Genomic DNA, 25,248 nt, shown 5'->3' with positions numbered 1-25,248 from the left:
ACCCCTATACTTGGAAGGCAAAATGGTATCTTTTAAATTATACATAAAACAAAGTGAAAGACTTTTCTCCTGGATACTTTAGAAACGTTAAGCTTTTCTTTTACTATGATGAACATGAGCTTGAAGTTAAGAAAGATCCTTTATTGAAAAGGATTTACAGGGAAATCTTAAAATATTTCTTTCCAGGTGGAGTTAAACCTGAAGGACATGAGGATGACCATGAAATGGTTAACATGGAGTATGCCTGTGACCACTGTCAAGGAGTTATCATAGGTCGGAGAATGAACTGCAACGTGTGTGATGACTTTGACCTTTGCTATGGATGTTATTCTGCAAAGAAATATTCTGACAGGTATTAAATATGTGATTTTGTTTCCCCCTCTTCACTTGGCAGAAAAGCGGTAATTAGCAGTGAAATACAATCGGTCATTCTCACATTGCTTCCTACAAGGTTGCATCTGACATCAGAACGTCTAGTTGGTGTCCTTCAGAGAAACATAGCAAATACAGGGCCAGGTTAGCAAACACTTTGGCAGTTTGGAACCCTGCCCCAACCTGTGAAGTAAGACAAGTAGCAATTGTTTTCTAGCCATGGCTGTGAAAGTTGCAGAAGGTGAGCTACGAACCTGGAATGATAGGGTAGAAGAAATGACCATTGCTGTGGTTAGCACAGGTTTCAGTGCTTGACACCAAAGATCTTAAAAAAAGTAGGTCTACAGTTTCAAACTCTGGACATGTGTTGGGTTTTTCGTACCTTCCTCTAAAGGTGTCATGGGTTGCTAATTAAATCGGTTAGCAAGAAAGAGGCTGCATTTCAAAATGGTGTACCTTCTTCTTTCAGTCACTTGCCCACTCACAGCATCACAGTGTATCCGATGGTGACTATTCGCATCAGCGACCGGCAGAGGCTCATCCAGCCGTATGTCCACAATTATTCCTGGCTGTTGTTTGCAGCTTTGACTCTCTACAGTGCAGATCTGGCAAATGGGGAGGAAGTAGAAGGAGAGAAACTAGATTCACAGGTCCTCAGTCATGCCAGAATTCTGCAACAGCAGTGCATACAGCTCATCGGAGACTGCCTGATGAAAGCCCAGCATGGAAAAGGTGAGTCAGCTCCTCCTTCACAGAAACAATGGTTTCTAGCAAGTGGCAGACAGTCTGTGATTACTCACTTTGAAGTTTCCAAAGGAAAGGGGAAGCTACTGTGTACTTCACTGAGAATAATTGTTTATGTAGAAAGCAAATGTAGAACAAGTGGTGTTCAGGGTCATTGGAACATGGAAAATAGAGTGCTTGAGAAAATTAATTTTATGCTTACATAAATATTGAAGACAACTTGGCAACTCTTTGGTTGTTTTTTTTTCCATCTTGGATGTTGTAAAGGGATCAATCAATGTAGCTTCATGTTCTGTTACTGACGTGTTACTGACAACTGAAGAACTTGAAGGAAAGCAAATAACTTGGTGCAAAATGTTTTTTGTTCTGCATCTCTTGGCAAGAATTTTTTAACCTTATTTGTGGAATGAGAAGTTTCTGGGGATGATGTCCCTTTGGAAATGAGGACTTGTGTGAATTAGGACCTACTACAGAAGATAGGGTGATGCAGTAGAATCGTTTAAGTTGAAAAAGAACTTCAGGATCATTCAGTCCAACCGTTAACCCAGCACTGCCAAGTCCACCAGTAAACCATGTCCCTAAGTGCGACATCTACATGTCTTTTAAATACCTCCAGGGGTGGTGATCCCACCAGGTCCCTGGGCTGCCTATTCCAATGCTTGACAACCCTTTTGGTGAAGAAATTTTTCCTGATATCCAATCTAAGCCTCCCCTGGTGCAACTGGAGGCCGTTTCTTCTTGTCCTATTTGTTATTACTTGGGAGAAGAGACGCACCCCCACCTCGCTATAGCCCCCTTTCAGTATTGTAGAGAGCAAGAAGGTCTTCCCTGACCCTCCCTTCCTCCAGGCTAAATACCCTCAGTGCCCTCAGCCGCTCCTCATAAGACTTAAAATACACGCTATACGATGTAATACAACACAATAAACACCATACCATACCATACAATACTGCACCATACCATGCAAAAGAATACATACAAGAGACCTATGCTGAATGTAGCAAAAAATCTAGACTCGAGATCAAATAAGCTTACTGGTAGGTTTTTTTTTGAGCAGCTTTAATACACCTGAATAACCACCGCCGCCAAATACTTACACATACTCATTATTTAATCTGTTTTTAACGTATAGTTTTATTGTGTAAATATTTAAGCGGTCAAAATATTAAAAGCTAAGACAGATTTCATTTACCTTTCATAATTTACACTGTTGGGAGGTAGCTGTAACATTTTCTTTAATTGAAACTTGTGCCCTGATGGTGTCTTGGAGGTGGGAAGGGTGACCCCCTGCTCATCACTGTTACTCAATGAAACTTGCATATTTAAGTGACCGTGATGGGGAACATCTTTTTGGTGGACTTGATATTTAAAAGAGGTGTATGAGGGGAAGTTTGCAGTTCCGTTTCAAGATACTTCAGTTCTGCTTTTTGCCTGTCTTGCTGCTCAATAGCTTTTTTAACTTTCTTGCATTCAGGTCTGAAAAATTTAGCTCTTCTCTGCATGTTACCAGAAGGTGAATCCTTCTCAGAGAACGACACTGTTTCAGTCAGTCCTCCCACAGATGGTGCTCCAAAAAATCATATTGGTGATAAAGCAGTGAAGGGAAGAGATGAGAAGCCAAGCACAGGCTCAGTACACGTTCATTGTAATGTAAGTACCTCTTCTTTCCAGAGCCCCTGCTACCAGTTCGGTGTATGATCTTCAGAAGCTTAAACATCCTATTCTGGATATGTAACTGACATAATGGATAGCAATAATTTCATTCATAGGTAAAAGTTGGGTGCCAAGGGGACAGTTGGTGGTTGGTTTGTCGGTTTTGGTGGTGTTTTTTTTTTTTTTTTATTAGACACAGCTGATTAAAGACCAAGGCATCGTCTTATGTTCTTAAAGGCAACTGATTCACAAAATTGTTGGAGGGGCAAAGATCGTCCTTTCTGAAAGGGTTGTCGTTTCTCCTAGTTGTTAGCACTGTTTAGGTAGGAAAATGAGTTTCCTCCTTTCTATACAGCATATAAAACTGTGACAGCATTACAGTGTAATATTTTATGCACAGAGATATGAGCAAAATAGAAAAATGTATTTTCACCACACAGAAGCTGAAGATATGCATACATCAAAAAATTCTTAACGTATGAAAGGTTTTGGTATTTAAGGAAAAATGTTTGTGAAGTGCGGGTGACTGGCTGCTTCTTTCCATGGCTGTTCCTGCAGGTGTTAAATTTTGTTTTAATCTTGTGGTTCCTTTGTTTTATTTGTAGGGGAAAGGAGATACTCGCAGTGAAATCCAGTCTCCTGCAGAAGATAAAGTAGAAAAACAAGGAAGTGAAAGCAAAGCTGTCCTTGCAAAGAAAGCTGTCTTGAGACAAGAGTCAGATTTGTCTGTGGATGATGATATTTCCCCAGCAGGTAAAAAATTATTCTCGTTTTCCCTGTCACACAAGTATCCATTCATATGCAAAGCAAACAGCTGTATTTTTTTATTGCCAACCCATTTCTGTGTATTTACAAATGTCTTTAATGCGAGTGGTCTGCTTTGTGAAAACCCACCAAGCATACTGCTTTGAACAACTGCTACCTTGTAGTTGGTTTAAAGGATTCTAGAAATCGGAGTAGAATTCCACTGATCTGTATCAATCTATAGAGGTTATGGTTCCTGTTGGTCTGACACAATACTTGTGTATTCTTCCACTCAGAACCAGATAGTAAGTGTCTTGTTCTACTAAAGATGAGTATTGTAAGACTTATGATAGTTAAATGAATCTGTCTGTTGTACTGTCCTTTATATGTTTTTAATAAAGGTGTAAATCCCTTTATCTTTTATACAATTTTATAAAGACTTGCTTTTCAAATTTTAACACAATTTTTTTAATCGTTTTTTTATCCTTAGAATGTAATTATAAGCTGTCACTTCTTTTATTTTTCATATCATTTTTTGGATTTTCTTCTTTTGTTTTAATTTAAAAAGCAGATGACTACCTCTCGGAAGATTCAACCCAAAAGCAAGCAGAGAAGGTTTTAATACCTAGCCAGGAACAAGTTTTTGCTGAATGCTCTCAGAAGAGGATTCTAGGATTGCTGGCAGCAATGTTACCACCTTTCAAATCAGTTAGTTCTTTTTACTTTCAATCTGTGTAGCTTTCTCGGTGTCACAAATAACATGAATAAAATTCATAGTGAATTAAAGGTGGGAGATGGGTTCTTGCTGCTAACGTTATAAAATGCAGATCAGAATGTCTTAAGGCATTTCACATTACTAAGAATGTAAGGGCTGGCTCCTGGGTGGGGGGAGAGGGAAAGGAATTTTACCTTTAAAGCAGTCTATCTTAGCTGTTCAACACCTGCAAAGTTTACATCATCTATTTAGGGTTTATGTGTCAGGTCAGCTTAACAGGTCAACAACTGCAGTAGGAGCCTAGTGTCTCACTTCCTTTTGTCCCCTTAGAAAAAGCATTAGAACAAAATCTTTTGTATGTGCTGTGACTTTGACCAAAAGTCGTGTTTTCTTTCCCTGCCTTACTGAGATTTTTCTTTTTCTGTAGGGCTCCACAATGTCTTTGCTTAACCTGGAACAAATACTGCCACTGATGTTTCAGGTTGTAATCTCAAATGCTGGCCACTTAAATGAAACTTATCATTTAACGCTGGGACTCCTGGGCCAGTTAATCCTGAGGCTTATGCCTGCAGAAGTGGATGCTGCGGTGGCTAAAGTCCTTTCAACCAAACATAATTTGTTTGCTGCGGGAGATGGGTCTACAGTGCCAGAAGGCTGGAAGACAACTCATCTTCTGTTCAGTCTGGGAGCTGTGTGTTTAGACAGGTGCTTTTTACTTTAAACCTATTAGTTGCTCTCTGTTGACTGATGCTGATTTTGTTTCACGTGTGCCTCATGGATAGAGGCTTTTTAATAGAAAATCAATTAAGCCTGTACCCTGATCATGGAAAGGGCTTAGCACCTGCAGCCCTTGTTGCAGTGAGAATCTCTGAATTTCCTTCCGAAAGAAGGCTAGCTGTTGCAGGGTGGTTTGCTTTCCTACGTAGCATGTTGTAGTGGAAGAAGTAAGGTTTGGAAACTTCAAGGAAACTCAAAATACAGTCCTATATTTATTGTGTGACTTGAATTCTGTCCTGTTGATTTACATATCTCTTGTGTAACTTGGCAAGGGAGGAGAGTGTGTCATGTGGTAACTAGCACCAGTGCTCAGTTCTGGATCTGGGCCTTTTCTGTAAAAGTATTAGCAAGATATTTTTTGTATTAGTAAAGTTGCACTGGAACCAGCAAGGAGGGGCAGGGCAGATATTTGGTTTTGAAGATCTTGAGAAAGCTCTCAAGCATTCTAAGATTAATGTCATGCCTGTTACAATATGATAGGGTTATTTCTCATTGTAGCTGTGCTTCACAGGGAAGGGTCTTAAACAAATACAAAAGCATATGAAATTTAAAGAGAGAATATCCAGAGGATCAGCTATGGGGAAAGGGTTTTCTCAAAGACTAACTTCAGAGCAAGGAGGCCAGTGTCTACGTTATTTGTGTAGTCCACAGAGGGTGAGCAGGTGGTCACGTATGAAAGAAATAAAACACTTGCTGTTGTGTCAAGAAAACCTTCTGAGCTCTAAACTAAAATGAGGAGTTAAAGGTAACGATGCTCAGGGACACTTTAATTGGAACTGTAAACCCCCTAAGAAAACAGAGCGGTATTTATGCTGTAGCGATAAAATCCGAAACAGAATTCATGTGTCAGCTGATATGAAAACTTCAACTAGTAGGAAAAACGGTTGTATAGTGATATTAAAGCTATAGCTGTGAAGTAATACACTGTCTTCAGGAAAAGTAGTTTCGGGTAAGTCTGTAGTCAGCCCTCCTAATATACTTACTGACTGCTCTTGCTTTCCAGTCGTGTAGGTCTGGACTGGGCAAGCTCCATGGCAGATATTCTTCGATCTTTGAACTCTTCTGCGCAGTGGCATAATGTGATCGCTGCTTTCACTGACCATTGCATTAAGCAACTGCCCTTCCAGCTAAAGCACACGAATATCTTCACCTTGTTGGTGCTGGTTGGGTTTCCTGAGGTAAGTGGCCTGTCAATACTAAAGGAAACAAAATTGGTTAGAGCTTGTAGGTTTCTATTTCTAAATGCTACAGATTTCATCAATTGGGGACATCCCTTATAAACTGTCCAAACACGGTGTATGTCAGAGTTCACATCTTTCCACTTGTGCACGATTAATGTTTATCTAGTGACAAATAACGCAGCTGGTTTTGCCTTGCATTTCTTTGAGTGCTACTTATAACTATTCTGAGAAAACCAGCTTAGTACGGTTGAGTAACAAAAAGGGCTTTTTATACAAGCAAAACAATCCAATCTCACTCTTGATAGTTGTAACTCTGATATATTGCCTATGTAACGTTAAGCTGGTGGGTTTAGGTGTTTTTTTATATAGAAGTGAACTGCTGTTTTTTAAAGATCAGCAAATACCTGGCAGCAAACAGATGGTTCAGCTAAAAAATACAATACCAATATAAGCAAATGTAACCAATATAAGAGATGACTGTATATTTATAAATATTCCAATCATAACTGAGTATTTTGCTGCAATTTCAGGTGCTGTGTATGGGGACTCGTTCTGTGTACATGGATAATGCTAATGAGCCTCATAATGTGATCATCTTGAAGCATTTCACTGAGAAAAACAGGGCAGTTGTAGTAGACATCAAAACCCGAAAGAGAAAAACAGGTTCTGTGACATTTTTATTTTATCAAAGAATCACAGAGTATTTCCTTCCAGTTTTTAATGGATAGCCAAAAGCATATTTTAACTAGATCGCTTTGTCCAGGTCTGCAGAGGTTGAATTCCATTATTTGTTAAGTTACCTGACAGTCTGCTTGTAGGTTAAATCAAATTGTGAAGCTTCTGCCATTAAACGTTACAGAGATTTGTTTTCTGTTTAAAAATCTAGCATATTTTTTTATTCAGAAAAGGATTTAGGAAACTGTTGAGACCATTTTATTAATTGAGAACTCTCAGAAACAGGCTTTTGATTAAGCAGTTGTTTCTGGTTTGAGATTTAGTTATCGCTTGTGTCTTACCCTTTACAAACATGTGCTTAATGTTTTAAAAGAATTGCAGATTTTAAAAATATACATGCTGCCTCCGAGTAGTTAGGTGCTGCTGTATAAAGGAGAGGTACTCGAAACCTGAATGTTTTGGAGATAGTCCATTTTGTTGCTCCAGAAAAGTTTTTTATGAAGTGCTTGTTTCCACTGTGGTCAAGATGTGCTTACGTGCTAGCAGGTGAAGATCAAGAACAAACGCAACCATACCTGCTATCGATTGATTGCTTCAGAAATGATGCTGTGTTGGCTGTTTTTTCCTGCTCCTGTAAAAAAGCATGCCATAAGGACAGGCCAAACTTCTTTAATCATGTGTCAGGAGTCTATCTTCTCTGCTTTCCTCCTGTCTGGAAGAACTTTTCAAAACAATTTGGATACTCCTAAAATTTTAAAGAAAAACTAAAAAGCTGTACAGCATGAAATAGTGTAAACTCCAGAGAATGTGTCTGGATATTTTAAAAATAATCCATTCTAGGGCACATTGGTAGGGTGTGTTGGCTAAAGGGTATTAAAACCAAACAAATGCCAAACCCACCAGAAAACAACAAAACCCCAGAGCTAAATGCTGCTTCCTGAGCCCTATTCGTTGTACCAGAGAGAATCTTCTTCCTGTATTTCACCTTGTTTAAAAGTTAAGTCAAGCTAAGTATTTAACGTGTAACAAATCAGTTGGGTTTCTAAGAGCGGGGGCTTTCAGCTTTGTCGTACATGACCTAATATTGTGAAGTTAATAAAGCAAAGGTTGTCCTAAGATTTGACTATTGAAATAGTTTAGAAGACACCTGGAAAAACCAACAGGATAAACTGCTTTTTGATAATGAAGAAGGATTTGGATAGAAAAGCTTTTTTGTTTCTTTGTTACTGTTTACATTTTAAACAGTAAGATCAGCAAGATTTATTTCATCATATCAATTGCAGGTCAGAATTTTTTCCATTTTAATTGTAAAATACAGCATGCATTGCTTTGTATGCTGTGCTGTTATGTCTGTTGCCAGAAGTTACCTGGGGGTTTTTTAGCTTGTCCTGAAAAATGAAATAATTTCTTGACTATTCGATGAATCTGAGATAATTTTAGTACAAGGCCATTGTTAGAATGTACTTTGTGCATCATGGATAGTGTTCATGTCTCAGCCTACTCACATCTACTGGTAAGAGATGATTTTGCGACATTTCAAGATGAAACTAGTAAATCGTGTTTTTTATTTCTTGTAGTGAAAGACTACCAGTTGATTCAGAAATGCGGACCAGAAGGCAGCGATTGCCAGACCCAGCTGAGACAGTACCTCCAGCACTTCGTTCTTATAGCCACACACCTCCTGCAAACCAGCATGGACAGCAGCTATGCTGAGGCAGTGGAAGCCACTTGGGTCTTGTCACTCGCTCTAAAGGGGCTTTACAGAACACTGAAGGTATCTTTTGCCTGACACGTAGAATGTAGTAGATAAATACAAGTTTATATTGTACCTTGTGCTACAGGAACTTGGGTATTGACTAGGCACACTGGGGGATCTGACACAAGTTGGTTTCTCCTTCAGCTGGCTCCTTTCATCCCCTCTCTGTAGGGGGCTGGAGACCTCGCTGGGCTTTAAATACCAGGCATGAGTCTGAGCTGAAACTGGAATCGCTTTTCCTCTGTGGGAGCTGACCGTTGGTGAAAGCTGAAGAAGAAATTTATAGGGATAACACTTTACTGCCCCTTTTCTTACTCTTGGAAGTATTTGAAGAGGGAATCTGTATTTTTTTTGGGCTATCCGGGCAAAACAGATATCCAATTACTACTTTGTGTGTGTCATAGATGATACTCTTAAGATATTTGAAGTGGGGATTTGGATTTTGGGATTTTTTTTTTTTTAGGAAAATGAAAGAAAAACACTCCCAATGTAATTCATCTGGGCAGGAAATTTATCCGAGGCCCTGTGGGTAAGGCCTTGCAAGCACTGTGTTGCAATGTTCCCCTTTTACTTAGTTGTGTCTCTGTGTGTAGATTCATGGCTTTAAGGAGATCCAAGCTGCCTTTCTTCAGTCCGGTTTACTCAAGCTTCTCGTGAAGAAATGTAGCAAAGGAACTGGCTTCAGTAAGACCTGGCTTCTCAGAGACTTAGAGGTAAGAAAAGTTACGTTTTTTTTAAAACATCAGGCTTCACGCAGTGGTATGAATATGGCACTGCACTTCCCTTTTGTGAAGAAAGTCTCAAGAGTATTTCTAATTAGTCTTTATAGAAACGTTCACCTAACTGTACCCCTAGATCTGCCATCCTCTGTCCATTATAATTGTGTAGTCTTCCTTATGACTTCTTTAAAGCAGGAGCTGTTATTAATTAATCATAATCTATTTTGTATATTTGAAATTTGCAAGATGAGGCATTAATCACCTACTCAGAACTCAGTTGCGTTCTTCAATTTAAAAAATAATTAGTCTCAAAATAATTATTTTCTCAATTTTTTTTTTACACTTCCGGCTAATCACTTAAATTGCCTTTGTAGCAGCCTGGAAGGTGTAACCCATTTGCAAGATGGGAAATGGTTTGAGTTTTGTGGTTTGGGGTTGGTTTTTTGTCTTTTTTTTTTTTTTTTATTAGGTGCTGCTTCTCTTTAGAATAGCATGTGTTAAACACCGTCCAAGTCTTATAATGTTCTTACAAAATGTTGATTGCTGATACGCTAATAATATCTACAGCCGTCACACCATATGCTACCTTTTTTTTCTATGTAGATTTTGTCAATAATGCTGTATTCCTCAAAGAAAGAGATCAGTTCCCTGGCTGAACGTGAAGATACTGAACTGGAAGAAAGGGAGCAGGATCAAGATGTGGAGCAACTCTTTGTTGGTCCTGTTGATTTAGAGCAGAACAAACTTGATCCTCTGGAGGGTTTGGATGAAGCCACCAAAATATGCTTCTTGGTACTTGAACATAACTTTACTTCCTTTGAAGTTACTGTGAATTTGCTAGTTGTATAAAATATTTGGTAGTTTATATGGCTGGTTTTCTTGTAAATTTACAGAATATGGGTCTATGATTTCAGTGCCTCATTTTCTAAAGGAAATAAACTAGAGCTACAGTAATGAACACTACAAAATTGCAATAAAGATTTTTGCTAAATTCCTTTTCATTTTTACTAATCCAGATATTAAGTTCATTAATTATCTACCTATATGAGAAGTGGCAAAATAATACCTAGGTTGCCCTTAAAGAAATTCAGATTTCTATTTCCCCTGTAATGTCATCTTTTTGAGTTTTATTTTATGTGTTTTTGGTTTGTGGGTTTTTTTGTCTCCTTGCTCAGATGACACATGATGCACTTAACGCACCTCTCCATATTCTGCGAGCCATGTATGAGTTGCAAATGAAAAGAACAGATTCTTTTTTCCTGGAAGTTCAAGAGAGGTATGTGAAAGTCTGGGTCCAGCAGAAACCCAAAATGACTAGATGTGAGTGGTAACCTAAAATCTAATAGGTGCTGAATAGAATTTGTTCAGAGGATACCATTTGTTTTTTTCATGTGTGAAAAAGTAAGGAAATAAACTCCTACAAAGTTGTATGTGTAGAAACGAGTCCCCATCTTCTGAAATACGTTGCACATTCTTTTCAATATGATAACTCCCCTATGAAGATCTACTATGTTTCTAAATTATTCTAGTGAGGCAGAGTGGAGAGCTTACATGTAGCTTCTAGTAATCAAAGCATGTTGTGGAGCCACCATGTTCTTGCAGAGCTGAGTGATTTTATAACATTTACAACTTTTTGACTTGTTGAAACAGGGAAGTTAGTTAACATAATAGAAATAGGCAGAATTTAATGAATCTTATTAAAACAGAAGGTGGAAAGATTTAATTTGCATTTAATGGTACTAATGTAGTTTGCATTACTTTTGAAACACCAGTCTTGTTTGTTTTTTTTTTTCTTTTGTCTCTTTTAAGGTTTGATGGAGATGTAATTACAACAGATGAGAGGATCCGAACACTGGCTCAGAAATGGCAACCCAGCAAGCGCTTGAGGTTGGAGGAGCAGAGTTCAAAAGCAGTAGATACAGATATGATCATCTTGCCATGTTTGGTATGTACATCTCCACAAAAAGGAGCAGCTGTGAAATAATTCATTCAGGCATTGAGTAACTTCATGTTTGTTTTGTAACTTCAAACCTGATATTTTTAATTTTTTTTGACATAATGTGTTGTTAAAGGTTTATGTCAAAATGAATGAGCAGGTACAATGAGAAGCAAATACTTCTTGTAATTTCTTAAGTAAGGGAGAGAACTTGATTCTCAGGTCAGGGGAACAAATTATGATTGCACATTGTAACTTTTTCTCTTTAAACAAGAGAGATTGTAGCTCATTACCGTAAGCTTATGCAGTGTTACTGTTTGGGCATATTATTGTTATCTTACAGTAATTCCAACAGAACAAGGAAACTATGAATTTGTCTTGTAAAGTGAACACCACGCTTGCAAGCTTTAGGTTTTGCATTCAATGGCGTGGTCCTACAGCTCTTTGCTTTATTTTGGGTGCTGATTCCTGGGCCTGTGTGTATCACCAGCACGGTTGTCTTATCAGTTGCGTAGCAAAGTGGATCAGGGGCTTTCTGAAGTAGTTTCGCATAAATATAAGAAAAAAAAAATTAGGCCTTACAACAGCTTATACAGAGGCTGTGAAATATCTACCCCAGAAATTCTCCAAGCTTAGCTGGACAAAGCTTTAGTTGTGAAGTTGACTCAGCTTTAAGTCAGATTTGGCCCAAACTATCTCCGAAGGTCCCTCCCAAATTGCCTCACCCTGTGTCACACGTAGCATGGCATTTTTGTTGCTTTACCTTTGTGGGTCAGCTTAAAGTAATGCTTCTGGTTAGAATTCTGCTGTTTCTGCTCGTGTGCACAGTCATGAATGAATGCATCAGTGCATAGGGAAGTCTGTTGACATAAACGGTCTTTTTGAGGAATTCTGTCCCTGTAGGTGTGTGAGAGAGAACACTTCTCTGTTCTTGGATGCATCTCATTTTTCAGTATGCAAAAGACAAATTCCTTTGTAAATTCAGCTTGCAGTCTGATGGGCTGGTCAGATATCCAAACATAAGGAAGTAAATTGTTGAGAGCCTATTTTCAAACTTGCATTTCTTTTTTTTTGGCAGTCAAAGCCTGCACTGTGCGATAAAGCAACAGAAGAAACCAATCCAGTCGCCCAGAAACTGATAACCAACACGGAGAGTGATCTGCAGCTTAGTTATGCCAAGCAACGTCGCACTAAGAGTTCAATACTCCTACACAAGGAGCTGGACTCTAGAAGTAAAAAGGCCGTGAGGGATTACCTGTATCGTGTGAATGAGGCAACTGCTGTTCTTTATGCCAGGCATGTGCTGGCATCTTTGTTAGCTGAGTGGCCAGATGATGTGGCAATAAATGAGGAAATCCTAGATCTTAGCGGCCCAGCTCATATGACATACATACTGGACATGCTTATGCAGCTGGAGGAGAAGCAGTTATGGGAAAAAGTAAGTGGATTTCACTTATACGTGTGAACAAACCCTGTGCCTACATGCCCACGTGCCACGAGACTCTTAACAAAAATACTTGCAGTTCCTTTTTTAAACTAAATTAAAACTCCAGAATTTAAATTAGTTCTGAAAAAGCGGTTGGAATCTGTCAGTGTCTTAATGTACCGATTTTGTTAACAGAAAATGGAAAAAACAGCTCCATGGAGACAACTCTTTCAGTTCTGAAAGAGCTATATGAAAAAATAAATCTTATAGAGAAATAGGTGAAATAGGCAGCCTGTTTTGTACAGCTGCTTTTTGTTAGCTCTCAATGTGTGTATTCTAATGCCTGCTACTCCATTGATGAGCTGACTGTTACTGTGGTGGAAGTGATCTTGGAATTATAAGAAAAGTGTTGTAATGAAAATGTGAGCTCGATGCTTCACAGTGGTCGAAGCAAATCAAGTGCTGGGAATCTTCAAAGAAGGAATCAGAAATAAAACAGAAGGCGTTGGTATGCTGCTGAACCAATAGCATGCTGTCATCTGGACTACAGCATGTGACCTGACTACCTCATCTCATTAAAAAAAAAATAAATAAATTAAGAAGTTGCAGTACAACTGGAAGAGGTCTGGAGAAGAGCGGCAGAAATTATTGTAGCCATGAAATAACTTGAATACGAGGAACCAACTAGTTTTCTTCATCCTGGATCTTTGCCTTGTGGGGGGCATCAAGAGAGGAGTAGTAATAAAAAAAAAATAAATCTGTTCACTTTCTCTGTAGTTTTAAAACAGTAAGCGGCATACGAAAGTTAACAGCAAGTGTTATTCACTGACCGTCCCAGTAAGAAAACAAAGGAGGGTCAGATTACGGTAATAAGTGGCAGGTCCAAAACAAACCAAAAGAACTGGTTCTTGACACAGTATGCCATTGAAATTGTTGCTGCAGGGTGTTTATATAGGTTCAGAAAATGACAGGATGAACTGATAGAATGAAAATCTGTTAAAGGAATATTAAATACAGAAGTGGAGCCTTTGTCTTAGGCTATTCTGCAAGTGTGTGGAGGCAAAGAACTTGTTCAGGAAACTATGCTACGTAGTGCCTTTTGGTTTTGTAAATTCCTTTTCCCCAAGAAATCAAGTTTTGGCTGACTTGGAGATGAGCCTTTTGGTGTGAGCTAGTGTTACGTTTTATATGAGTAGTTAGAAAATTGCTGGTGAAGAGATGGAATAGGTTGCTATATAGGTTGCTCCTGGAAAGGGCCTGGAGTAGCAGGACTCCTGATGAGAGCTTTTGTGCACTTTTGAAAAATAAGAAAACACATTTATTTGTATTTTTAAAGACCCAGCTCTTGCACCTAGTGCTTTCAAACACTGCAGCCACTTAACTGCCACTTAATTATTCCTTCTTATGCATGGAGTTGTACACTTTGAAGGCTAAAACATGACATTTCTAGTCGATCAAAACCTGTAGGTGTAGAAGTATGTTAACAAAATTGTTTATCTTCCTTGTTTACAGCTGTAGTGTACTGTTAATTATTTTATGGATTAGCCTTGATTCTAGCATTTGTGGAAAGAGATGTATCTAATAGCTGTCGCATTTTTTTATCAGATAAAGACTGAAAGATCGGGAGCAGAGGACAGAGTAAAGTCTTCTGCACTTACAGAGATGACAGTTGTAAACATCATTTGTAAATTTGTCTTGTTTCTTGCAGCTTGAGTCTCTCTTCTGAAATGTTGTGTCGCTAGAAATGACTCATGTCAGTCATCAGCATGCACACGTGTAAATGTTGTTTTGATGGCAAATTACACTTATGTCACATGTTGCTTCTCCCCAGATTCTGCAGAAAGTACTGCATGGGTGCAACGAGAGCATGCTAGGCACAATGGCACTGACAGCTTGCCAGTTCATGGAGGAACCCGGAATGGCAGTCCAGATGCGTGAATCTAAACATCCTTATAACAACAATACTAATTTTGAGGTGAGGTAATACGTGTAGTGCAGGGCAGTGGATTTGCATGACTTGAAGATTTGTTGACAAACATCAAGGTGGTTGGAGCAGAAGTCTCAGCCTGTGGGGCTTCTGTGCTCGAAGCACCTGTGAAGTATCTGTTCAGTCTTGCTTTTGAAAAGACTGATGCCAGATCACTGAGGCCTTTCCCTGTAAAGAAATGTGTCCAGTAAGGCACTTTAATGTCCTAATTCAAAGAAAAGTGCATCACTTAAATGCTTTTACGATGCATGTGTTTGAATCAGATCATACTCTTAAATTGTTTCTGGGCCTTAATGAGCAAATATTTCTACCCTTTCATCCAAAGGTCTGTTTTGCTTGGTTTGTTACTTCCTTGTGCTATTTGACAAAAGCTAGGAGCGGAGTCTTTTTTTTTTTTTTTTTTCTTGTATTTCTCATACTAGACTATTTTCTCCTGACACAAACAGCTTCTGATTTCTTTTTCTTGGTGTTGTTTGAAAGCGTTTTTCTAATATAGTTTGGTAAGTAATTATTGCCTCTGGGCAGACTTGGGATTTTAATTTCCCTGCAGATCTGACCCTTCTGATTTTTGTTTTTAAAATGCATATAAGCCTTTAGCTTCTGGCAGCGAGATCGGTATCAGCAACATTACTGCTTTTAAGAAAACCAAAGCATAGCTGATAATTAATTTTGCATGCTTAACAGTTAATATAAGCAATAGGCCATGCTTTACGTTGGTTAAATCAATGCTGCATAAAAATACGATAGAGGTTTTTTTCCTGTGGAGATGCTGTAATATTTGTTGTATCTCCCTTGTTTGTATGGTGAAAGTTAAGCAGCCACTTGATAATAGAGTATTACAGCATACAAAGAGCATATGTTTATTTCTCAGGATAAAGTTCACATCCCCGGTGCTATCTACCTCTCAATCAAATTTGACTCTCAGTGTAATACAGAAGAAGGCTGTGATGAGTTGCTCATGTCCAGCAGCAGTGATTTCCAGCAGGATCGGCACAGCTTCAGTGGGTCTCCACAGAAATGGAATGATTTCGAGCTTCCAGGTGAGTATGCGGCATTTCACAGTGCGAATGTATAGAGTATTGCGGATATCTGGGACTCCTGAAAGTACTGAAAGAGGAGAGTTAAATGCGGATGTTCCTGAGATGTGTGTGGGGAAAAAAATAAACCTTTTCTTGTCCCAATCTGTTTGTTCTGACGTCTTGCATTTGTTTCTTAAAAGTAGGCTTATCTGTTGTTCTGCTACTTGACCTTTTTTTCCACACCCCAGTCAAAGCATGCACTTAGCTACTGGAAACAAATTTTGATCTTGATTCTGTTCCAACACAGTCCGTGTTCTGCACAATATTCACTTACGTTGTTTCTGCCTTGTCTTACTTTCCACAGGAAGCACATTTTTATTAAAAAAAAAAGGAAAAAAGAAAGATAGGCTTATCTTTTGTCTCTGTGCTATACTAGTGCTCGGAGCAAACATTGTGTGCCAATGCCTTGTCTCCGGTTATTGCCACCGAGCATAGCTGAAAAAAAATCAGTCATTTGACTGACGACCCCAGTCTGTAGTCTCTAAGCTCAGTTTTGATAACACAGTAGCTAATGCCGGTGAGCTGAAGGGCTGCATGATCCCATGCTGCTTTTAAGCTGTTTTAACCCACTGAGCACCGTGGCATTGCAGGAAGCTTTTCACTGCGAGCACTGTCAGTAGCTGTAAATAGATTGAAGAACTTTCTTAGCAAAGCAGTTTGGGTTACAAGGCGCTATTTAGAAACAAATGCGTGCTTTGCAGAAATATTTTGGATTTTTTATGGACTTCTGTCTTCCTTTTCCTCCCGAATAGTTGCGGAGGTTTGCCAAGAAACTGAACTTTGAGGTCCATTGTTTTGGAGCAGAGTTGGCTGTGCAACTTGGAGTTTCACCTTGTCAAACTTCATTTCCAGCCAAAGCTGTCTGGGTGAAGGCTTTTGATTTCCACTCAGCAGGCTTTAGCTGCAACCAGGCATTTGAAGGCTTCTGGGCTTTTCGTTTGATGGCAGGGCTTTCTCAAGACTCTTAGGAGTAGGAGAGAGCAATGGCTCCATTTTGTGATGAAAAGGGGAACAGAGTTTTAGATACTCTTTTTTTTAAAAATTATTTTTTTAATCCTAAAAATGTTTTCAACATTGTTCTTCCTGAAACTGAAAAATCTGCTTCCCAATGAAAACTTGTGCCAGGGTGATAGGATTTTTCATGGAACAGGAGGAAAGTTTAAGTTTTAACCAGATCTAATATTACAGAGCACGATAGGTAAGGTTGTCTTGTTTGGTGTTACAGCTAGCTACCAGTGTTCATCTCTGTGAAGCTGTAGATGCTACAATGACATAAACTTCTTGAATGTTCCACTGCCTGATTGTGAAATGATTGAACCTTTTGATCGTTCTTCCCCTTCTAAGTGGTTAACGGTTTTGTTCCCTGGAGTAAAAGTGTGCAACTTAATTTTCTGACATGTAAAAGCATCGCAACTTCACTTCAACGTTTTTTTTAACCTTTTGTTTAATGGACTGTGAACTTGGCTGCTTGTTTAGAGGTTCTCTTTTCATAAATCATAACAGATTGGGAACACAGTTGGAAAAGTGAAGTTTAACTGTGTACAGTACAGAGTTTCTTTAACTTCTGTGTAGTTGACAAAAATGTAAGAGACATTATCCTTGTATCTTTACACAGTGGAAACCATTCTGCGTTTTGCTTCAGCCTCCTGTTTATCATGCTGCTCTGTGCGTTTTGTAATTACCAAAAAGTAATAGATCACCTCTTGAATGACGATATCTAGGATTAATTTATGACATCTTTTCAATTGATGGTATATGTGATAGCATAAGTGACTTAGAAGGTAGTAATGTGGATTTTCTTACTTCCCTTGTACGCAGGAGACACACTCTACTACCGATTTACTTCTGACATGAGTAACACTGAGTGGGGTTATAAGTTTACAGTGACAGCAGGTCATCTTGGAAGGTTCCAGACAGGTAAGCGCTGCACAGAATGTATTGGAAAGGACTTTCTGGAATTATTTTGCCAGATTTTGACAGACTTGTGGTTATCCCTGGGTTTTTTTGGCTTAGAATTTGCTTTCTCCAATATTCTGGCAACGATGTGATTGGTTTTGTTCAAGTCAAAACTGGACTAATGTCTCTTACTTACTGTGACTTTGTGCTAGAAATACCAAATCTTCGCCGGCACTTGGAGATAGCAATTATAAAATGGTTAGTTGTAGTCAAAGTCTCACTATATGACAGTAATTACGTGCAGGATTTAGGAAATGCTGCAAGGTGCTGTAATTGGAAAAGAAATCAATGCAATTGTGTTTTGAAAAGTAGCTCTCCTTTAAAATAGGTTGGTTCTGGATCTAATTTCTATATATAGCAGAAAAGGTTTTCTTAGTTTCTTTCAGAGTTTAAATATTTTAATGAAATTGAGGGTGGTGAATGATTTGCAACCAGCAAAACTTTACTGCATATCACATAATAGTGAGAACCAGTGTTTTGTTTGCCTTGTTTAGGCAAAACTTTAATTTCAGGTAAGAATCTTTGTAATTTTTGTCTAAGTTGTTCCCCAGAAAAGGCTTGTGATGTCAGGATTTAATCTATGATTATCCCAGATTTTATTTTTTTTTTTAGTTTATTTGCGGGGTGGGGGGTTGTTTGTTTTTTGGTTAATTTATTTCTTGTTTGCCAGACCAATACTTAGTATATGGAGAAGAGAAAACTAAGTATCTGAACAGAATGGGGCCCTACAAAAATAACAGCTGTTTGACTTTTTTTTTTTTTTTTTTTTTCCTTCCCCCCCCCCTGCCCCCCAGGATTTGAAATTCTAAAGCAGATGCTGTCTGAAGAAAGGGTAGTTCCTCACCTCCCACTGGCCAAAATCTGGGAATGGCAGGTCGGGGTAGCGTGCCGTCAGACCGGGCACCAGCGTTTGAAGGCTATCCATTTGCTCTTGAAGATAGTGCAGTGCAGCGCCCAGAGGTAAGTGCACTGCTCTGTGTCATGCACTAAAAGGAAAAGGGCCAGAGAAGAAAAAGTGACTTAAGCTAATATTATTTTGAAGCCAGAAAGCCACGATTTGAAGTAGGTATTCTTAATTTGCCTTTCAGATACAATTCACAGTGCCTCAATAGCAGAAATTTATTATAAGGGAGTTTGTGCGTGGTTTTTTTTTTTAAATTTTCTCTTCCTTCTTGGCTTTTAAAAAAGGTCCAATTAATTCGAATGTTGTAAAGAAAAAATCACCCTGAAACAGAACAAAAAATAGATTCCAGTTAATTTTCTAGAAATTAATTTTTTAGAACTGTGTTGTTTGTATTAGTTGTACTTCAGAATTAAGGTGAAGGTGGAATAATAAACTGGTGAAATGATGAACTGATTCTCTGTAAAGTAAATAACTTTTATTATTTTTAGTTGTACCGCTAAGCCTCTAATTGAGTTTTAGAAGGGATATATGGGCTAATGCTTAAGTATGTATGGCATGGGTGTTTCTTAAGAAAATGTTGAGCTTTTATAGTGTTTTGCAAATGTGTATAGTCACATTCATTCAGTAGAAATGCTGGAAACAAAAGACAACAGTGCTGGAATGCTGACACTTATCTCTGTTATGTCCCTTCAGTTCAGGAAAAGCAAAATCACGAATACAACAGCATTCTACTAGCTCGCTTCGTTAAAGTGTCAAAAAGTATATTCACATGTAGTGTACGTAAACTCGTTGCTTGACTCTGTGTAGATTTGAGATACACTGATCTGCATCCAAGTCTGAAAAACTGATTTTGGTATTACTTGTAGTCACAGATTTGTGGTGGGGTTTTTTTGTTTGTTTGTTTTTCCCCAAGTTCCATTGAGTTTTTTCATCAGAAAATGCCTTTGTCATGTGGACAATAAATGTAATTGCTAAAAGATCACGTCTCTGTTGTGCTTATAACATTAAATATTTTTCTTAGCTAATCAGATGGTAGGTTCTGAAATTGTTTCCCCCGTCTCCCCTGTCCCCTACTGAACAATATTTGTCATGCTATCTGTATGATGAGTGACATTTGGGTTAGCCAGCTTTAACTCAGGAGTAAGAAGGAGGCAGGGTTGAAGTTGTTTGTCGAGCTATATGTAATTTTTTGTCTGTCTGCCCTATACAAGGGTATTGCCTGCTCAGTGCTGTAGTTCGGTATTGTATAATTTCCAGCAGTGGAGCTAGAGCATTTAGCACAGCGATATATATAGCTATTTTAAAGTTCTCATTTCAGGAGGCCACTCAGTTTTAGAAAAATTATTTAGATCTGTTCATGGGTATGAGGTTTTCTCACTTCACAGATTCAGAATGGAATTCATTGTGCTGAAACACCTGACTGAAATTAGATTTTTAAATACTACTTGTGTTTCTCCCTTTGTTTACACATCTGTCAAAACTATGGGTTTGTTCTCTTAAATTTGTTTGGGTTTCCCCCCCTGCCCCCTCCCAGAAACAGGCGTAAGACCATGATTACTCACTATTTCATTTAAATCACTTTTTCTTTTTCTTTTTTTCCCCCCAGGGACTGTGACCTCACGCTGTTGAAGCCACTTTGGCAGCTTTTTACCCATATGGAAAACAACTTGTGTCATGACATGACGAAGCCTGGTATTCTCCTTCCTCTTCATCGTGCACTTGCAGAACTCTTCTTCGTTACAGAAAACAGAGTTACTGTAAGCAGTTCCTCAGTTCCTATCCCTTCTCTCCCCAGCTGGGAATGATATGTAGTGCAGCATCAAATTAAATGCACTTTTCCTTTGTCCTGGTGAAGTTCATCAGTTTTAGAAACATAAAATGCTTCAGAAACGTAAACAACTTTCTCTTGTGGAGTCTGGTAGCAAATTCTAATAGAGGGGCATGCTGTTTGCTTATCCATCCTGGGGCCTTAAGTAATAATAGTTGTGACTCTTCCTTGTGCAATTAAGGCAGTAGGCCGTAAAGCCACTCTTTATTCTGAGAGGAGTGCTGGTTTAATAATTAATTTAAAGGTATTTGAATGTGGTTTTCCGTGAGTTGATTTGGAACGCTACATATGAACAGCCTGTAATGAACTGATCTCCGTGGTCACAAACTGTTCTAGTCCAGGAGAGTCTTGTGTGCAGTTCTGATAGCTTTGGTTCTTGGGAACTGCTGTAATGATCAGCATTTTCAAGTTAATTAGTAGGGTGATACCTTTGGTAGAAACGTTGGTGTTCATAGAATGCTTTCTGGCTGCAGGAGCTTGGATCTATACAGGAGTATTTGCTTGCCTTAAATACTGAAGATCATCTTCATCGCTGCACAGCACAGGTAATAAAATTGCACGACCCCGGCGATGGGGGGGGTTGTGCTATTTTTCTGGCAGAGACAATGAATAACTTCGGATTGCCCAGTGGAGTTTTATCAAATAGATACGCATGTACTTGGGCTTTACGATACCATGACAGGGCCTCTGAAATTTGGCCATGAACTATGCAGAAATGCTGTTCTGCTTGAGCAGTCGATGTGCCACAAAGGGGCTGTCAGGTGTTCTCAGCCGTATCTGTTCTACCAAACGGGCCACTCAACTGCCAAAACATGGACGTGGGGAAGGGGGCTGGTCTTTCAACCCCCTGGAAATGCAGTTGCCTGGCTGAAACGGCCTGGATGCATGACAATTAGTTAACCAGGTGGAAACAGGCTGGTTATTTATCTCTTTCTGTTTCATTTCATACAAGGATTTCTTTGCAGTTTTGGATTGAGGAGAATCTTTGACGAGACTTTTGTTTTTCCTTGTCTCCTCCAGGCCCTGAAAAACATTGCTGCTATCAGCCTTGCCATTAACTATCCGAACAAATCAACAAGTTTCTGGAATGTTTAATACTGGCTCAGGCCGGAGTGCATGGGATAGAGTAGTTTGTCCATAGGACATTGGAACAAACATCGTAACTCCGTTCAGGAAAAGTTCCTTCAGCTTCAGTGTATGAGCACTCTGCAGCCTTCCTTCCTTCCACCTTGATGTAGAATTTGTAAAAGTAAAAGCGCACTTCAATGAAAAAGCACATCTTGAAGTAACTCACGCATCGCCTACAGTTATGTATGCACATATTGTAGCATGTTAGAGTAAACAGAACAATACTTTTTTGTTATTCAGAGGAAGCAAAAGAAAGGTAGCTGAAGTATGAGCATGGAAGGCCCCTGCATTGCTATCATCTGCTCCCAAGGAAACTTGATTGATGGAACGTGACAGCTTTGAAAATACTGCTGAACTCTGAGTGATGCCATCAGCAGTGTCTGTTCTGTATCGTTGAAGTGAAATAGGCAAACCCAAATCTGGTGGGCTGGTGCAGAAATGGTCCACACTTGAATCCTGTCATGTTTGCTTTGAAGGCTACTACCCAAGGGAAAGGACTTTAATTCTTACTTGAACCGCAGGTTGTAAGACAAATTCTGGGTGATTCACATAGCAGTTAAAGGATTCCAGTTTCAGAGCATCCTCCTGCAAGATGTTAAATGTTTCTCCTGGTCTGATTCAATCAGCAGAATCATCTATTCTTACCTTAATTTACCTCTGGTGTGTCATTCTAGCTAGTACATTATTCTAGTGCAGAGGGCAAAGGCTGGCCCCCGTTCAAAAAGCAGCGGTAATATGAAGAACCGAGGAACTAGCCTGTTTCTCGATGATCACATCTTTACAAGACATCATTCATGAGGCTTTTTTCTTTTAATTATTTCAATACTAGTGGCTTAGGAGGTCCTTCTTGGCAATGTTGGGAACCTGGACTCCCAGCACTCAGGGTGGGGGTTAATGATCAATCCAGTCTTATAGAGCAATAACTGCATTACTCTTGGTGATCACGGAGTGAATTGCAGACTTTCCATGCTGAAATAAATTGGCTTTCTTCCTGTTCAACTACGCTGGTTATTCCCTTTCCAAAGAGTTAGAAAGAACATAGAAGAATTTGGGGGTGTATTTTGTATACCATTATACAGTATATAGAGCTGCCCTTGTCAAATATGATTTCAGAGCACTTTTTATGCTGATTATTTTCTTCTTCTCTTCTCCACCTCAACATCAGGATATGAAAAAAAGGCAATCAAAAGCTTCAGTAGTAACCGACGGCAGGTTGTCTAAGGGCAGTGGCTCTGTCAGAAGGGCATATGCTTTTTGACCATGCTTGTCCAAAAAGTGAGTCGTGCCTAAACAGCAACGTGCACCATGCGCGGGAGCACTGCCTTGGGGGCTGACCTCTGAATTGATGGTCTCTATCAGCTGGGGCAGAAACTTTTAAGGGTGGTCCAGTCTCCCTCTGAGAGGGAAACGTGCAGTAATACATCCCCCTTTTTTTTTTTTTTTTTTAATGGCCCCTAGTGCTGTAGTTAAAGGTGTTTTGACTTCTGTTCAGCCAGGTGAGTACCAAGTGAATGGCTTCTGCAGGGGATGAGGTTGAATCAGGACGTGCTTATTCTGCCTGAAAGACTTAAAAGTGAAGACCAAGCAGCACTATGCTGAAGCTGTTGCCTTCAGGAATGGAGTGGTCCTCTTAGCAAATGGGAATGCCAGAATTCAGGAAAAACGTACAATTTATCGAAGACTGAAAGGAGGCGGAGTGATGGGGCTCTGAACCCCCTCCTGGAGTGTGCTGCAAGGTTAAAGCCCTGCTTCCTTCCTGAATGAGGTCACGATGGGAAGGGATTTATCCAAGCTGTGGCATGTCTTTAACGAAGCTGTGGTGTATCTTTAACACATGGATCGTTTTGTTCCCGCATCCCAGTAACGCGTCGGAGTTTGCAGTCTCGCTGCAGGGGGGGGTGAGAGCACCCAGAGGAACCAACTGTTTCACACTTCCCAATAGCATGGACAGATTCTGGGAACAGGGAGTTGCTCCACCACGATGAGACATTCTTAAGACTGCTTTAGGGAGTCATGTCGATGGGACAGGTGAGCGTTTTGAAATTGCTCTTCTTGAGCAGTAGGACTTTCTGTTCGCTGCCTCGGTGTGAAGCCGTGGCTAAGCAGTCGAGGATATGCAATGGGCTGATTTGCGAAGGCATGTGGCATGCTGCTGAGATCTGCCTGCCCTAGTCAAAGAAGGTTTGTTTTCTTTTTTTCACATCAGGGATGAAGACTGTAAATAAACCATTCATAGACGCTGTCATGGCTCTACAGTACTATTTTTTTTTTTTCCCGTTGGACTGTCTTTTTGCTTTCTGTATGAAGACAAGAGGCTGCAAGGATGACACAGGAGTGGCCAGTGTTCCTTACTAGGTGTACCACTTCACTTACTCTACCAGCAGTAACTGGCCTTGTGAGTCAGTCACCTTGTCCTGAAGGGACTGTCTAGGAACAGTGTCCACTAAATATAATTTCTACCCACTAGATGGAACTGAAGGACTGTGACCTGAGTTGACACTGAATCTGTTGCTGCCTTACAACTCAAATCATTCATTACGGATTTTTTAAGAGACAAGAAACACTGATTATTATTTTTTTTTTTCTTCTGATAGTTTTAAAGAAAGAGGAAGAGAATACCAATAATGAATACTCATGATCAATCACATTTTGAAAATTCTGCGGTGGTTCCAAGTGGATGCGGATGATATTATTAAATAGTATAAAACTGTCTGGAAAACAGGTATGCTGAAAAAAAATGTGCCTAACATAAAAAAAAAAAAGTTGTCCTGCCTGAATCACCTATGATGTGTTTAAAACAAACCATATTGTTCCTAACGACACATTTGACTTGCTTTCATTAAACACTTAAAAAAGAGAGTTTTATAATTTCTTTTCTTACGGGTTTACTACTTTGCAATTTTTATCAGTTGTTTAAAATATATCAGACCTTTAGATTTATTCCAGTTCAGTTCAACATGTAAAAAGAAAGCTACAGATGTGGGTAAAATATGCAAATGAAGAGAAATATATTGTAAAAATTCTATAAAAACAAAAAAGTACAACACAGTGTCTGGTTTTTTTTTGCTTTTTCCTCCTCTCCTCACCGAATGCGAAATGCTTGATTTTCCAGTGAGATCCAGGGGTTTTTTTTCTTATGAATCTTCATTTCAGTGCCTGTAACCAAACCCGCTTTTCCTCCTGCGGTTAGTATGGATCTGAGAAGGTATGGAGCTATGCAGGGTACGTACTTCTGGAGTCCTCTCTTAAATTCCAGCCCTGCTGTTTACATTTCAGTGGCCTTATCCTAAAAATGAAGTTTTCCCATGGATACCCATTGGTTTAAGTGCTTCTTATTTGTTTACTTTCAGACCTGAAACACGTCGGGGGGGCCCAGATGACCCATGTAAAATGGAGTTTTCTCTTAGTATCTTTTGATTCTGATTAGTGGAGTTTATCAGTGACAATGCTTGTACCTACCTAGTCTGGTGGGCTTAGTTTAAAAGCTTCGTTACCTTGGGTTTGGCTCAAGGAATGGGTTGTTCAGGGGCGTACGAGGAAGTTGACATCTTTCTGTATTTGCATGAAGCTGTAAGTTGTTTCCGCTGGCTCTACATGCTCAGAGAATGGTCTAATTAGGTAATTTTATGAAATACAAATCAATGGTATGATTGTGAAGTTCTGGGAGA

At 39.3% G+C, this 25,248-nt stretch overlaps 1 protein-coding gene across 7 annotated transcripts in view; it reads left to right on the top strand.

Annotated features, from left to right (window-relative positions):
- ZZEF1 (zinc finger ZZ-type and EF-hand domain containing 1) overlaps positions 1 to 24,624 on the top strand; it is a 60,578-nt gene extending 35,954 nt beyond the window's left edge. For 2 of the 7 annotated variants that reach the window (XM_037375080.1, XM_037375077.1), the window contains exons 35-55: positions 187 to 352; positions 842 to 1,104; positions 2,591 to 2,766; positions 3,375 to 3,522; positions 4,082 to 4,221; positions 4,656 to 4,933; positions 6,009 to 6,183; positions 6,717 to 6,849; positions 8,439 to 8,635; positions 9,211 to 9,330; positions 9,940 to 10,128; positions 10,512 to 10,612; positions 11,146 to 11,281; positions 12,351 to 12,710; positions 14,530 to 14,673; positions 15,557 to 15,725; positions 17,583 to 17,681; positions 18,515 to 18,680; positions 20,231 to 20,381; positions 20,926 to 20,997; positions 21,473 to 24,624. In XM_037375080.1, coding sequence (XP_037230977.1) covers positions 187 to 352; positions 842 to 1,104; positions 2,591 to 2,766; positions 3,375 to 3,522; positions 4,082 to 4,221; positions 4,656 to 4,933; positions 6,009 to 6,183; positions 6,717 to 6,849; positions 8,439 to 8,635; positions 9,211 to 9,330; positions 9,940 to 10,128; positions 10,512 to 10,612; positions 11,146 to 11,281; positions 12,351 to 12,710; positions 14,530 to 14,673; positions 15,557 to 15,725; positions 17,583 to 17,681; positions 18,515 to 18,680; positions 20,231 to 20,381; positions 20,926 to 20,997; positions 21,473 to 21,547 — 3,458 coding nt within the window. In that variant the 3' untranslated portion in view covers positions 21,548 to 24,624. Of the gene's footprint in view, positions 1 to 186; positions 353 to 841; positions 1,105 to 2,590; positions 2,767 to 3,374; positions 3,523 to 4,081; positions 4,222 to 4,655; positions 4,934 to 6,008; positions 6,184 to 6,716; positions 6,850 to 8,438; positions 8,636 to 9,210; positions 9,331 to 9,939; positions 10,129 to 10,511; positions 10,613 to 11,145; positions 11,282 to 12,350; positions 12,715 to 14,529; positions 14,674 to 15,556; positions 15,726 to 17,582; positions 17,682 to 18,514; positions 18,681 to 20,230; positions 20,382 to 20,925; positions 20,998 to 21,472 lie in introns of those variants that run through there. The other 5 variants (XR_005102214.1, XM_037375081.1, XM_037375079.1 and 2 more) reach the window with 5 other exon arrangements.
- Positions 24,625 to 25,248: the final 624 nt, after the last annotated feature.

This window comes from Falco rusticolus, chromosome 1 (genome assembly GCF_015220075.1).
Source record: "Falco rusticolus isolate bFalRus1 chromosome 1, bFalRus1.pri, whole genome shotgun sequence".
NCBI classification, from domain to species: Eukaryota; Metazoa; Chordata; class Aves; order Falconiformes; family Falconidae; genus Falco; species Falco rusticolus.
This window is presented reverse-complemented; position numbering and strand designations above follow the sequence as displayed.